This window comes from Melanotaenia boesemani, chromosome 22, assembly GCF_017639745.1.
Source record: "Melanotaenia boesemani isolate fMelBoe1 chromosome 22, fMelBoe1.pri, whole genome shotgun sequence".
NCBI lineage: Eukaryota > Metazoa > Chordata > Actinopteri > Atheriniformes > Melanotaeniidae > Melanotaenia > Melanotaenia boesemani.
Window position 1 is genome coordinate 22875105 of NC_055703.1, and position 14752 is coordinate 22889856.

Consider the following 14752-nt stretch of genomic DNA (forward strand, 5'->3'; position numbering starts at 1 on the left):
GAGAGAATTTCACTTTTACTAAGTACAAATAAAACAAAAAATAGTCTGATTAAGAAGAAATGAATCAATGAGTTTTATTACTTTTACAGGTTCGCATTGCCAACACCCAGACAAATAAATCTTCCACCATTTACGCCACAGAGTCCTTTGTCGTCTCACTGGCATCCAAGTAAATACATATTGTATCTTTATAAATATATTATAAATACTCAGTTATTTACCGGTTTTATAGTTTATTTATTCCATTTGTGAACCCACTAATTGTCCATTGTGAAATTTCTATGTCAGTGTTTCTGGTAAAGGCATCCTGTCTGGCCATGCTGATGGGACTGTTGTACGTTACTTCTTTGACAGTGAAGGCTCAGGGGAGTCTCAGGTCAATCATCTTTTTTTTCCTATTTCCTCTATGTGTTTATCTCATCTGTGCCATTAAACATACGTATGTCATGTTGTGTTTCAGGGTAAGCTGCTGACACACCCGTGCCCCCCTTACGCTCTGGCCTGGGGTGCGAACAGCATCATGGTTGGCGGCTGTGATAAGAAGGTGGTAGCGTACGGCAGAGAGGGTCACATCTTGCAGAACTTCGACTACAGCCGTGACCGAACAGAGAAGGAGTTCACTGTAGCCGTCACCAGCCCCAGCGGGCAGTCGGTGGTGTTTGGCAGCTTTGACCGGTCAGCGTCTGGCGGTCTTTCAGTCATAATACAGATAAACAGTCTGTGTTGTGTTATATGCTTTTAAAAGTACATTTAGGGGACCAGCTGGGGGTGATGGGATGTCTTTCTTCCTTGTGTCTGTCCAGGTTGCGGGTGTTTAACTGGGCTCCTAGGAGAGGTGTGTGGGATGAGGCCAAACCTAAAGAGATTGCTAACCTTTATACCATCACCAGCTTGGCTTGGAAGAAAGACGGATCACGCCTTTGTGCCGTAACTACTTTTTCCATTTCAATATTGACCTCATGGGCTTTGTGTTCATGTGTTTACTGTGGCCATTTTTATTTTCGGTTCATTTGCTCTCTGCGTCTTAACAGGGGACACTGTGTGGAGGAGTGGAGCTGTTTGATTGCTGCCTGAGGAGAGCCATCTATAAGAACAAGTTTGAGATGACCTACGTTGGCCTGAGTCAGGTAGAAACAGTCAAAACAGCAAAAGAAAAATGAAAATCCAAGACATGTTGCAGCAACAAGAACACACTATTTGTACTGTGACAAATAAAAAGCAAAATAATGCAAAAAAAAAAGAGTAAAATAATCACTTTTTACTTTCTGCCATCCTGCTGTGGCCAATTAACAGATGAATGGAAACTGAAAATAACCCTGTTGACTGTATGAGGGCAATGATTAATATTTAATGAATTTCTGCTCAGCAAACTGCCAAGTACCTCGAATTGATGATTAAAAGAGACAAAAGCAATTAATGCTCAGGAAACAATCATCCAGCCTTTTGTTTATTTGCTTTGTACTCTTATTTTAGCATTAATTAATGAGTTAAATGTGCCAGAAAATGGCATTTATTATTATTTGTAAGCTAGTGGTATGAACAAAATTTTAATATAGTCCTTCAGTTATTCTTGAAAACTAATTCTTATTATTTTTGCTCTAGCTACTGACAAAGTTTTAAATGAGGTGTGGTTATAGTTTCCAGTCAGCTGTTCATTAATAAACACTGTATTTCTTGAAGAGCATATATTTTCATTTGTGATTAAGTCTGTTGAATGTGATAGCTTTCAAACTCAGACAGGTGAAATCATGTTTATGTTTACTCTGCAGCAATCATCTACCAAAAAACATGATTTATGTGGTTTTGTTTCGTTGATGCATCAAACAATTTTTAATTTAGATAGATGGAAAAATAAGGTTTGTCTTGTGTTCTAGGTGATAGTGAGGAACCTCTCCACAGGAACTCGGGTGGTGTTGAAGTCCCACTACGGTTATGAGATAGACGAGGTCAAGATCATGGGAAAAGATCGCTACCTGGTGGCTCACACCTCAGACACTCTTCTGTTGGGCGACATGTTGACAAATAGATTGAGCGAGGTAATGCTGAAGATGTCTGGTAATCTTAATGATCAATTTTATTGTCTTCGTTGTTTTCTCAGATACTTGTATAAGAATATCAGTTGAGCTTCCTTCCTCCTCTCAGGTACCTTGGCCTGGTTCTGGAGGAAATGAGAAGTTTTTCTTTGAGAATGAATCAGTAAGACTACCCACACAAATTGTTTAAAAAAAGTCTTCCTCTGTGGTTATACGTATTAAAGGAACTGAGATTATGTGTCTGCAGATACAATTTGTACTCTGTTGTACTCACTGCAGTTTTTTATGCTTTCAGGTGTGCATGATATTTAATGCGGGGGAGCTGAGCCTGGTGGAGTACGGGAGCAGCAGCATCCTGGGGTCTGTCAGGACAGAGTTTATGAATCCCCACCTGATCAGGTCGGTACAGTATGACTCATAACACACTTTATAGTAGGTAATTTACTCACTTTTTGGGCAGCAGCGTAGGTCAGTATAAGTAACACAACAATACACGCACACAGTACACAAAATAATGTGTTAATATAGATATCATGCCAATAAAGTACATAAAAAATTCAGTTAAAGCAGCACTACTGAACTTTGGCAGATTTCCTGGCAGACAGTTCCAGTTCAAAACGCAGCTGTCACGTGATGCTCCGGGCTGGAACACAAAGTTTTGAGGTGACCCTGCTGGACAATGACCGTCCCAAGAAACTCAATAAATGTCAGCATGCTATCAAAACAAGTTAGAAATACAGAGTTTTGAGATTGTAAACTTTGTAGTGTTGTTTTAAAAGACTAAAATGTATCTGTATCCAATGAGAGAGAGCCGCATATTTAAAAGTTCTTACTCCTAATTCCACACAGGCTATAGAGAAAGATAAAAGCGGTAATTGCTTAGAAAAAAAAAAACTTCCTGTTTTTCTAAGATGTAAGTTTGTAGATAGGTTGAGAACAGACCACAGCTTTATAAGTAAGGATATGCCATAATGAGAGGACTAAATTAATCTGAGCATAAAATGTGTGAGGTGTGTGAGGAACATTAATGCTTCATGCTTTACTGTGTCTGATGCATTCTTGCATGATTCAGATATCCATATAAATTCCCATAATCCAGCACAGATACAAAACTGCGATAGTACTCTTCGCTCCCAGTATGCTGGTCTGCTAATGGTACCAATGATCAGTCCAGACCAGTGGGTAGAGCTTTTTGTTTTCAGATTCCTCTTCTGCTGAACCAGCTGCCAACTTGGGTCTAAAACACTGACACCCTTATCTTAAAGCCTACCTCTTTCATTAAGCTTAAATGTAATTCACCATTTATTTCACCCTGTTTTAATTCACAAGTTTTTTTGAATGTTTATATTTTTACCATCTCATCTTCTACTTCTAGCATTTTTATTGACAGGTTGTTTTTATGTATTTGTTTTGTTGTTTTTATGCTTTTTGTAAAGCATTTCGTGAAACACTAGTTTGAAAGGTGCTATATAAAAAAACTGATTTGATTTGGTTTGATATAAATTTTTAGCAATGAATCTCCTTCTAGCCTCAAATGAGAGACAAACTTGGATTCTACTATATTAACATGCACTGTTTTTGTAATTAAAATTCTAGCTAGTGTTAATAAAATGTGTATTTCCAGCTCTGTCCATTAGATGGCTGTATGGAGTTTTGTAGAAATCCCAGTTAAAATGACAGAAAGGAGTGCTGCTAATCAGCACAGTGCCCATGTTAATGTATTCAAAGCTGTCAACAATGCCTGGACTGACAGTCTGTGAGTGACGGATGTGGCTGTTTAGGCGAGAAGGTTTCACAATCTGATGACTGCTGCTCGCATCTGGTTGGACTCTGTAGAATAACAACATCCTGAGCAGGTGTTTCCTGGGATTTCAGCAGCTGAAGGCAGTTATGAACCGTGGCTGGTTTCATCCTTGTTATTTTAAAATGCATAATGTTTAATTTAGTCACGTTACATCAGCCACTTTTTTCCCATTATTGTTTCTTAATGTTAATGATTATTTTTGTGTTTGTGTCTCTAGCGTGCGGCTGAATGAGAGAAAGGAGAGAGGAGTTGAAGACAACAAGAAACTTGCTTATCTGGTCGACATAAAGACGATAGCTATAGGTGAGAAATAAGCATCTGTGAACAAGGTAAAAAATGAATAACTTAACTCAAAGCACATTAGGTCCAGAGCTCCCTTAAATCAATGAGATATATTTGGTATCCAGCACCTGTCCCAGAGAGGTTTATTGGACATAAAAACACCTCATGTAGACTTACAGGTCATTTAAATTCTAAGACACTTTATTAGATTTGAACAGCCTCCACTTTTAAACCAAAATATTTTATAATATTCAGCATCTGGAAGGTCAATTTTCCCCCCACTAAACACCTATACCAACAAAGCTTTTTTAGCCCTGTACTGAGATTTGTCTTGCTAATAGTGCATGAATCATGCACATATGTTGCTCATATTGCTATATGAGTTACTCAGAGTTTGAATTACCCAGGAGCTTTTGGGGGAGCATCATATTTGAATGTGCACAACAACTTCCCAAGTCACATGCACACACATGCATAGTAGTGCATGTCAGTGTGGTCGACAGGGTTACTGTCAAAAAAATTCTGCTACTACTGTCTGTAACTGATATAATCACATATCAACATCCCATATAGGGATTATTACAACATAAAACTCATACAACATTTCAATAATGATTCAATACCTCAGTTTTCCTGACATTTCATTTTTACCAGGGAATTGCAACAAAAACTGAGAATTAAATAAGGGTTGGAAAGTTATTTTGACAAGCATAAAAAGTTAATTAAGTGGTCACTGCTCGGGCACCAAACAATTCTGCTGTCCACGGTGCTGCAGCAGCAGCTCCTGTAGTGAGCTGGTCTCATGGAAATCTAATAGATCACCTGAATCTTAATTCAGAAACACACTCGCATCTGTGGAGGACTGAAACTGCCTAATTCAGAAATAAAAACAGAAATATAAAAATGGCTCACTAAATGAATTGATATGCCAATAAATTCTACAAAGAAAAATGTTTTCCATGAACAAACCTTTAAAATGTGACATAAATTTATATTTCTATTTTTCGAAAGAATTTTCAACTATGTATAGATATCAGATTTATTTACTTTTCCATCTAATTTTCGGTTTACTTATTTATTCATTTGGTGCTTTCTAAAAATTTCTTTCCTCCTTCATTTTTATGTCTGTATTTATTTCTGTTTTGTTTTTCTGTCCCCAAAATGTTTTGTTCTATATTTTATTTTCATCTAAAATTTTATTTACTTACTCTGCCTCTCGCCTGCTAATTGCTGGGATAGGCTCCAGCTCCCCTGCAACCCTGAATTGGACTCAGCAGTATTGATAATAGATAGATGGATTTTTTAAAATTTATTTATCCACTTACTGACACTTTTAATTCACAGTCATATTTACATCCCTATTATTTCCAATCTTGCATTTTCTTCTTCTATTTATTTTTTTCAAATATATACTATTTCTGTGTTTCCTTTTTACATTTCTGTATGGATTTTTGCCTCATTATGTAAATAAGAGCGGCGGTCTTTCAGGGTGTGTCAGTTTGTGGCAGACCAACACTGAGCAGGTCTCAGGCTCTAAGCACAGGAAGAAATATGCAGCCCAGCTTGACTAGGTCTGCATGGGTCTGCAGCTTGTGGTCTGGGAGATAGGGATTTTGAAGAGGTGAACTCCTGTAGAAATGACTGGTTCTTTGACACATCACTTTCTTAGCTGAAAATCAGAGTTTCTGATGAATGTTTACTGTTTGGTATGTATGCAGTAACTGAGAGGGTGTTCCAGCTGCAGACATGCACAACTAACAAAGAAACTGCCTAAAGTTTTTGGTAAAGTTGGCTATGATGCTAATTTCTGATCTTTGGAGAACCGTTCCCCAAACTACCATTTCCCTTCCTCTTAAGTATGCATAAGCCATCAGCACTCTATAAACTCTTGAATAACGATGCTTTATTCTGTTTTCCTGCCAACACTGGTAAAAATAAGTAGTTACACGGACAAAGCAAGAATTTCATATATATGTGAGGTGCAGAAATGCTCATCCTCAGTAACATCCCCAGGATTACACTATGTATTAACAAGCGCTGCAGTCTATTCTCCTTTACATTTTCTGTTCAGTCTGCAGTCTCTTTCTGCCCATATGGTCTTTAGAATACACATTTGTCCCTCTGTGTCTTTGTACTTGCCAAGCTTGTCCATTTTAGTCATCAGTACGCTCACATTCCCCACAACCATTTACAGAAGAAATTATTTAAATCTTTCCCCCTTTCTGTTTTGAACCTGTCCCAGATCCCTGGCAGCACATTTTGCTCCAGTCTTGAGGATTCATTGTACCCTGCACAGATTCAAGTCACCCTGTGCCAGATGCAGAAAAGCAGCCCCAGAACATAACAGATCCTCCTCCGTGTTTCACAGTAGCGACAGCATTCTTTTCTTAGTATGCTTCATTTTTGTGTATGTAAACATAAAGCTGATTTGCCTTGCCAGAAAAGCTCCAGTTTTGTCAAATGTGTTCAAAGGACATTCTTCCAGAAGCTTTGTGGCTTGTTAATAGCATTGTGGCAAATTCCAGTCTTGACTTTTTTTATGATTAGCTTTCTCCAGTGGTGTCCTCCTTGGTTGTCTCCCATGAAGTCCACTTTGGCTCAAAAAGCAACAGATGGTGTGATCTGACCCCAATGCACCTCAGGCTTGGAGTTCACCTTTAATGTCTTTAGAGGTCGTTCTGGTATCTTTGGTTATAATCTTTGGTCATTATCTGTTTCTTCAATTTATCATCAGTTTTCTGTCCAGGGAGGTTGGCTACAGTCCTGTGAACCTTAAATTTCTGAATAATATGTGCAGCTGTAGTTACAGGAACATCAAGCTGCTTGGGGATGGTCTTATAACCTTTACCTTTGACATGCTTGTCTATAATTTTCTCTCTAATCTCCTGAGACGACTCTCTTCTTTGCTTTCTGTGGTCCATGTCCAGCGTAGTACACACCATGTTACCATAGCAGACTGACCGATTACAAGTTTAAAGACACCTCTGATGCTAATTAGAGGGGTGCGATCATTTTTGTCCAGGCTTGTTTCATTCGTTTGTTTTTTAAAATGATTCTGTTAAACATCAATTCAAAAGCAATGTCTAATTTTCTTTAACTTTTAGTCAGTATTAAGTTATCTTTGTGACCATTTTTTTTGTTTTTCTTTTATTAACACAGGTGTGCCAACAATTTCGTCCATATCTGTATAATAACTTTTACCTTTGGCATAGTAACTCATTATAACCAGCACCTCAGCATTCAGCTAATGGTACATTTAAATTTTGAGCAGCTTGGAGAGTGTTTTATTTTTATATTATTTGTGTGGCTCAACTTAACTTAGAAGCTGGATGAACTTTTTACTGTAGTAGGTTAATAACTGTATGATTTATTTAACTTTTAAACTTGAATAAAAGACCAGTTTTAGCCAAACACTGACAATCTCACCACTGTCTCACCATTACTCTTCTCAGTGGACTTGGCTGAAGGCAACAATGTGGGAACCATCAGCCACACATCTAAGATTGACTGGCTGGAGCTCAATGAAACCGGACGCAAACTGCTGTTCAGGGACAAGAAGCTGCGGGTGAGAATGGAACCTCAGCACCCCGAGGGGCTGTAAGACCGGAAACAATGAGTTAGAGACCCTGAGGCACTAAAGGCAGAGAAGACAAATGATAGACAGGTAGAGTGGAAAAATCTATCCTTAGCATGTCTGCTGTTAGAGCCATGCCCATCACCCTAAACATGCCTTGTGGCTCTGTGTGGAAGCATCTTGGGCTTGAACAAATGCAGATGGTTTGTATCACAGGTAGGCTCCATTAATGCAACATTAAAGGTAAAACATTTTATATATGTGGTTTACTGTAGTGGTCACCAACCATAAACATTTATTCTTAGTAGATTTAGGGTTTTATATCTGTATGGTAGCTCACAAGAAATGAAGGTTTTTGAACTTGTTCCTTTGGATATTTGGGCTCGAAAAGAGAGAAAAAATCACATTATCATTTGTATTTCTAAAACATTGTACAAGTATGGTAATTCCATATTTTTGGGTTATTTTAACAGTTCTTTTTACTTTTTTAATGGGTCTTTCTGCCTTTAGTTCTGTCTTTAGTTGGATTAGGTTATAACCAGCTTTTGCAGATGAAAAATGTGAGGTTTTTTGGGCCCTCTAAAAAATCTGTGTGCTTCTGGACAGGCTGATTTTATTTTCATGTCTAAATCTGAAAGTTGCTTAAGCTTTTCTTTTTCTGAGGCTCATCAGTGGTTTGCAACTTCTCCTTTTGTTCTTGTGAAGTCTAATCTTCACGATCATCTATAGTGGAACCGCAGGCCCTTTATATGTTGCCCAACTTCTAAACATCTTAATTTTTTACCACAGAATGTATCAAATAGTTTATTTTTTTTAACACACTTCATATTCACAGCCTCTCCCTGATGGATTAATTTAGCTTCTGCAGCAGCAGGGGGGTTTTACTTTTATTGAACTCTTCTTTCAACCCAAATTGTGGGACAAATACAGTTAAAAACAGCTTCTTAACTGATGAAGCAATACCCAAATATCAGTTCCAACTAATCAGTCTAATTTTAAATCAAAAGCTCAATATTTAACTCTACTCTAATGCACCTCATTTTAGAGAAAAACCACTCATGAAAAAGTATAAATGTCCCTACAGTTATATTTTAGAGGGTGCTGGTATATAGAAGGCCTTGTGTGCAGGATGAGAGTGACAGGTGTTGTCAGTTTTTGCCCTGAGGTAATAAAACAGTTACATGTTTAAGCCCTGGGGGGGAAAGGCATAGAGAGCTCAGGTAATTGGGAATCCCTTGGTGGGCTCTACATTTTGTGCCACTGAAGCTCAATTTTAGGGAGTCAAACTTAGAAGATTTCAAGAACACCAATGATGGTGAAAAAAAAAGTGGTGAATAAAAAGATTAAATTAAAAAAAGGAATTGACAGAAGGAGCAGGAAAGTTAATCAATGTAAAGCTTTGCAGTTGCCTTTATACTTTTTAGTATAAAAAGTTTTTTCACAATGTTAATTTTTCCTAAATGAATATCATATAAATCTGGATTCAGTTCAAGTTGCTGGGACTGAACTGCTTTTGAGTGCCATGAACCTTTTCTGCAGGAGAGACGTTGTGTAAAAGTGAGATCTATTACAGCTGAAGAAATGTTGGACTACTTAGTTTAATTTTTCCACCAGTAAAAACTGATAGGAAGCCATGTTGTATAACAAATGTCTCTTTAATTTTAACCCACTTTGAAGTGAACTTATCAGCATGCTGCTTGTCCTCGTTGCATTTAAAGTTTGCTAGCTGAGCTCCAGGGTGAAACTGCAGAAGGAGCTTTATTAAAATTCAAGGTGGTGATGAAAAGAAGGCCAGATATAAAGGTACTGTAGCTGATTACAACAGCTGGTGGTCCATCATACTCATCAACACATATTAGTGCTGCAGGGGTCTTTGTAGCTTATAGAATGTAGTTGCCGCAGTCTCATTTTATGGAGAGCACGTTCCAATATAATGTAGTGTTAGCATTCACACAGAGCTGAGAAGGTTTATCAGCTTTATTAAAACTAGATAAGTAAAGCTCGTGAATTGTTTGTTTGAAGAAAAAATTGATTCACCCTGTGATGTGAGGGCAACATGGAAATGCTTTAAAAATCAATAAAACTGATCACTAGGAGCTGCTTCCAAAAAAATCTCTGGCTCCAGTTCAAAAAGCATGAAATCAATAAATTATGCTGTCTTTAATGAGATTCAGTCCTTCTGATCTGCTCATTTAGTCAGATTAAATATCACTTTTTAGTTTTTTTTCTTGGCTAAATGCTAAATTCACGGCTTCACAATGGGAATCCACAAACCAGTGGGTGATGTCATGATGGATACATCTACTTCTTATAAACTGTTTACGAATAGCATGAGAAGCACCAGCTTCAACTACCAGTTATAAGTTTTGGGAAGCTTTTCCTACATTTAATGGTAGTGGTATTGAATGTTATCCTCAGGCCGTCACAACGGCTCTGATCAGTCAAGGTGTCATACAGTGTCTGGTTCTGGGTGCCAGGATTTCTTTTTTTTTTTCATTCCGTTTACACTTTGAATGTCAGGATGGACTTTCTCTAAGCAGAACATTTTAATGTAACAACATGAGCAGCATTTACCAGTTTCTTAAAGGTTGTAATCCTCTGATCAGTGCATATCTTTGGTTTAGATATGATAAAGTGCAAAAGAAAGAAACTGCTTCCTATGGATATGTTGGCTGTTTATAAATACAGTGTGAAACATCATGAGACATTAAACATGTATTTCAGTCCAGATAAAAATCTTAAAAGACGTTGCTGCAGCAACATACTGTACTAAAAATGTTTGTTCACACATGCAGGATGCGTGGCTTTTACCTTTGACCACGACTTTAGCTACTTTCACCTTAGCATGGTGAAACTAATGAATGGTTGTAAATGGTGATGTGAAATTATATTACAGAACCAGGATTCACAGTGACGACCACGTTTTAGTAGGACTTTAGATAAGGAACTCCAGGCTTCTGTTCACACTGTTCAGACTGGGCACACAAACAGCAAATGTGATGATTAAACAGTAAAAGGCTCAGTTGGGAAGTAAATTAAAAATGCTATATGATCAAACAACGTGGAAAGTGGCCCTCATATGCTGTACAATGTTGTAATACCAGAATGTAATTTACATTCAAAGTTTGAGAAATATGCTGAATTGCTTCATTGAATGGAGTGCTGTTGTTATTTCTCTGTGTCCTTTTCATGTGTCTTGACTTTTAGTGGGATTACTATGATCAATAATGGTTAAATAGTCTTGATTTAAAATAAAAATGAATAAATAAGTAAACCAAATCAACAAAGAATCTTTGAAAAACATCTTTTAATTAATACAAAAACTTGGAATGAGTGTTTCACCACTTGTTGTAAGATTTTTCCTACTTGCCTAAAGCTTAGATATTATATATTTTTTTTATTTCACAAAATCTTACCAAGTGTATCTTACTGCAGATTGAGACTAACATATTGCTAGCAGATTATCTCCATACCATACCAACTTTATTTATAAAGCACTTACAGCTGAAACAAAGTGCTGTACATCAGTAATACATAAACTATGTATTATGTATTATAAAGAGTTTTTTCCTCATATTAAGCTAATATTAGCAGTTTTCATAGCTAAAATAGGCTGTGAAAGACATAATGTGATGTCAAACAGTGTCTCAGTGATATCATTTAACCCACAATCTGTGTAAAATGACACATTTTAGGATTTAGTGACTAAAGAAAAGACATGTACTCTCAAAACATGATTAATGATCTTTTAGCTTCAGTTGTTGCCTAGTAAATCACTCTTAAAACAAGATAAGCTGGTAGACGGATTCTGATACCTTTGCTTTAAGGAGATTTGCAGTTTTCAGGTCTTGTGCTGAGCTAAGCTAACTTTCTACAAACTTCATGATGATATAAAATGGATTCATTCTCATCCAGATTTTGGTATAAAAAAACATTTTTTTTCCATTTTGTTTAAAACTAATTGTGGTTAATCGTTTCATAATCATATCCATCCTCTCCTCTCTTTCTCTTCTGCTCAGCTCCATCTGTATGACATTAAGTCCGGGGTGAAGACCACACTGCTGAGTTTCTGCTCTTACGTTCAGTGGGTGCCCTGCAGCGATGTGGTGGTCGCCCAGAACAGGGGAAACCTCTGCATCTGGTACAGTATTGACAGCCCAGAGAGCATCACCATGTTCCCAATCAAGGTGAGTACAAGTTTATCACTTACAAGCTCACGACTAACCCCATAATAACATTTCTGTCATCTTCTCATCCCCATTATCATTTCAATGCTTGTTTTAGATTAAAAGGTTAAAAATTAAATAAAGTAACATCCATAGCACTATTTCACCATTAAACTCGTTTTTGTGATGAGTTTATGTGAAACATCTAAGCCATTTTTCTTAAAATAATGAAACACTTTTTATGAGAAAAACTATAAAAATCAATTAAATCAATTCTTAACATAAGTGCTCTGGACAGAGGTGGTACGTTAGGGCTCAAAGACAGAAGCATCATCTTTCTAAGTATAATATTTTTGAGATAGAGACTGAGTTAGAATCCTCTCATCAACCTTTTCAAGTTGTTTTTTAAAGACTGACAGCAATGTATTTTACAAATACCACTTTGATCTTATTTTACTTTCATTTTTTCAGTCTTCTTATCTTTGTGCTGCTAGTAAATCAGCTTAATCACATAGTTTTTGTGCTGCTGTCCCAGGGCAGTGAGTTACCCCAGGCTCGCCCTGGGTTTTGAAATTTGCTTGCTGGTGTTCTCATTAATTATAAAAATCAAGCAGAGATTCCTCTCGGGTGCACAAAGTTGGATGGAGCTCTGTTTTTTTTAAGTTTATTGCCCAAAACTCTTTTTTTATTTAATTTCCAGAAGCATTTTAGTTATACATGTGTTTCCTCATTAAAGCAAATAGATTACTTACATTAGATTACAATGCATTTTACTTAAGGTGCATTAACTTACTTAAGCCATTCACACTGAAATAGGATGACGTCAGAGTACGCTAGCAGGAAGTAAAGTTTTCTCGCTTTGTCAGGGGGATATTCTGGATCTGGAACGAGCAGATGGGAAAACAGATGTGATTGTGACAGAGGGCGTGAACACCGTGATGTACACACTGGACGAAGGCATCATTGAGTTTGGCACTGCTATAGATGACGGAGACTATGATAGGTAAGTTCAGACCACATATATTAAAATGTAACACAGCTCATCAAAATGATGAATGCGATGCGGTGTGAAGATCCGTCCATCCTTCCTTGTACTTGTTGCCTCTCTGGGTCAGAGGCACAGTGACAGCGGGACGATCAGAACAGGCCAGATGTCCTTTTATCCTGCAGCTTCCTGCAGCTCTTCTTGAATATTTCCTTCATCACTTCCAGGCCCAGCTGGGAGATATAATCCATCCCCATAGTGTGTCGTGACTTGAACAACTCCAAAATGAGGCTCTTGAGATTTCTGCCTTTCAGATGGAGTAAATGATAACTGACCTCTCTTATTTCGGAGAGGTAGCATCTGCACTCTTTACTCTGGCTCCTTCAGGGCAATTTAGGTGTCTTTTACCTTTAATTTGGTTCTTTCTGGTAAGAGATCCACTAGTCTTGAAAGTTCATAAATTAAATCAGTTAATGTATCAGGAATAATTGTTAAAATACTTGTGCTGAAAACTGTGAACTCTTTTACACCACATCCTCTATTTCTCTTCATATTTGTGCCACTGTGCACATGAAATATAAAGTAATATTATTTTTATTTTTGTTTTTTTGTAATTTTTAAATTTACTTAGAACTTTTTAACCAAATCTTAGAAAAGCCCAGCTAGGGGAAAAAAGAAGAAGAAGAAAAAAACATCTCAACCCCAGTATAGTTGTTTGTGGTGGTCACAGAGCATGTTAAATATCCAGACCATTAGGTAGACTGTATGTAAAAATTCAAGATTCGGTCATCTTATCTTATTTTATCCATATATATAAATAAATCAGTAAACATGCTAATGGGTCAGCCTTGTTGGCTTTGTTCTGAAGCTTTATGTGTGTGTTACCTATCTTCCTTGGGTATTCAGTGGCTACATTTGAAGCTTTGTCTATGACTGAGCAGGTAATATAGGAAGATGTTACCATGGTGATGAGGCACCAATAGCTTTGTGCACCAAATGTACACTCACACTTGATCCCCCTCTCTTACCTGCACTCCCACATCAGAAACTGAGCAATGTCAGTGGATATCCCTCTTAGTTCTGATCCAGGGATTTCACACTGATGAGCTCAAAGGTTTATATATTATCCTTATAGTTTTTGTGATGTGATATATCTTTGGAAACAGTTACTGGACTATGCATTAATTGTATTTATCAGCTACAATTTTACAAAACTACAGTAAAGACAAAAACTTAATTTGATTTAATTTTACATAATGAGTCAGACCTAAAGAAGTTGCAGAATGATAAGAATCCCAAATCAGATGTGCGTAGTATTTCCTAACTTTTGTGTGTAAAAAGAAACATGAAAAACACTTCAGTGAGGATCACTTTGAAGAAAATTTCCTGGTCGACTGGTGTAGTTCTGCCAGGCATCCAGGCTCCTGATTTTTGGCAACTTTCACATTACGAATGGTGTGTTTAGGAGTGGGGGTTTGCCATGCCACTTGGCTCAGCTCTTTTTCTGTGTGTGTTTACAGAGCTACAGCATTTCTTGAGACTTTGGAGATGTCACCAGAGACAGAGGCCATGTGGAAGACACTCAGCAGGCTGGCCCTCGTGGCTCGCCAGCTGCACATTGCCGAAAGGTCAGCTAGACAAACACACACAGGCCTTTCAAAATGATATTCTTCTTTAAGAACTAATTAGATTTTGTATCAGTCCTCTGTTACTGAGACTTATCTTTGAGGGTGGAGAGAAAGGAGTCAACAGGAACACCATCATCTCCTTGAATGCAGAAATTCACACCTTAACACTTATGTTATACCCGCACTTTGGAGGGCTTATATTTAGACATACTGTACCATAAACACTCCTTGTTACAGTCTTCAACTTAAATCTTTCTGTCACGGAGGACTTGTTTCTCCA

At 37.4% G+C, this 14752-nt stretch overlaps 1 protein-coding gene across 1 annotated transcript in view; it reads left to right on the forward strand.

The window, feature by feature from the left end:
- ift172 (intraflagellar transport 172) overlaps positions 1 to 14752 on the forward strand; it is a 47250-nt gene that overhangs the window by 5806 nt on the left and 26692 nt on the right. The window contains exons 6-18 of the mRNA XM_041975106.1: positions 90 to 169; positions 289 to 376; positions 461 to 675; positions 804 to 927; positions 1032 to 1127; positions 1875 to 2036; positions 2143 to 2196; positions 2329 to 2432; positions 4055 to 4140; positions 7572 to 7684; positions 11713 to 11880; positions 12726 to 12862; positions 14365 to 14472. Coding sequence (XP_041831040.1) covers positions 90 to 169; positions 289 to 376; positions 461 to 675; positions 804 to 927; positions 1032 to 1127; positions 1875 to 2036; positions 2143 to 2196; positions 2329 to 2432; positions 4055 to 4140; positions 7572 to 7684; positions 11713 to 11880; positions 12726 to 12862; positions 14365 to 14472 — 1535 coding nt within the window. The remainder of the gene's footprint in view (positions 1 to 89; positions 170 to 288; positions 377 to 460; positions 676 to 803; positions 928 to 1031; positions 1128 to 1874; positions 2037 to 2142; positions 2197 to 2328; positions 2433 to 4054; positions 4141 to 7571; positions 7685 to 11712; positions 11881 to 12725; positions 12863 to 14364; positions 14473 to 14752) is intronic.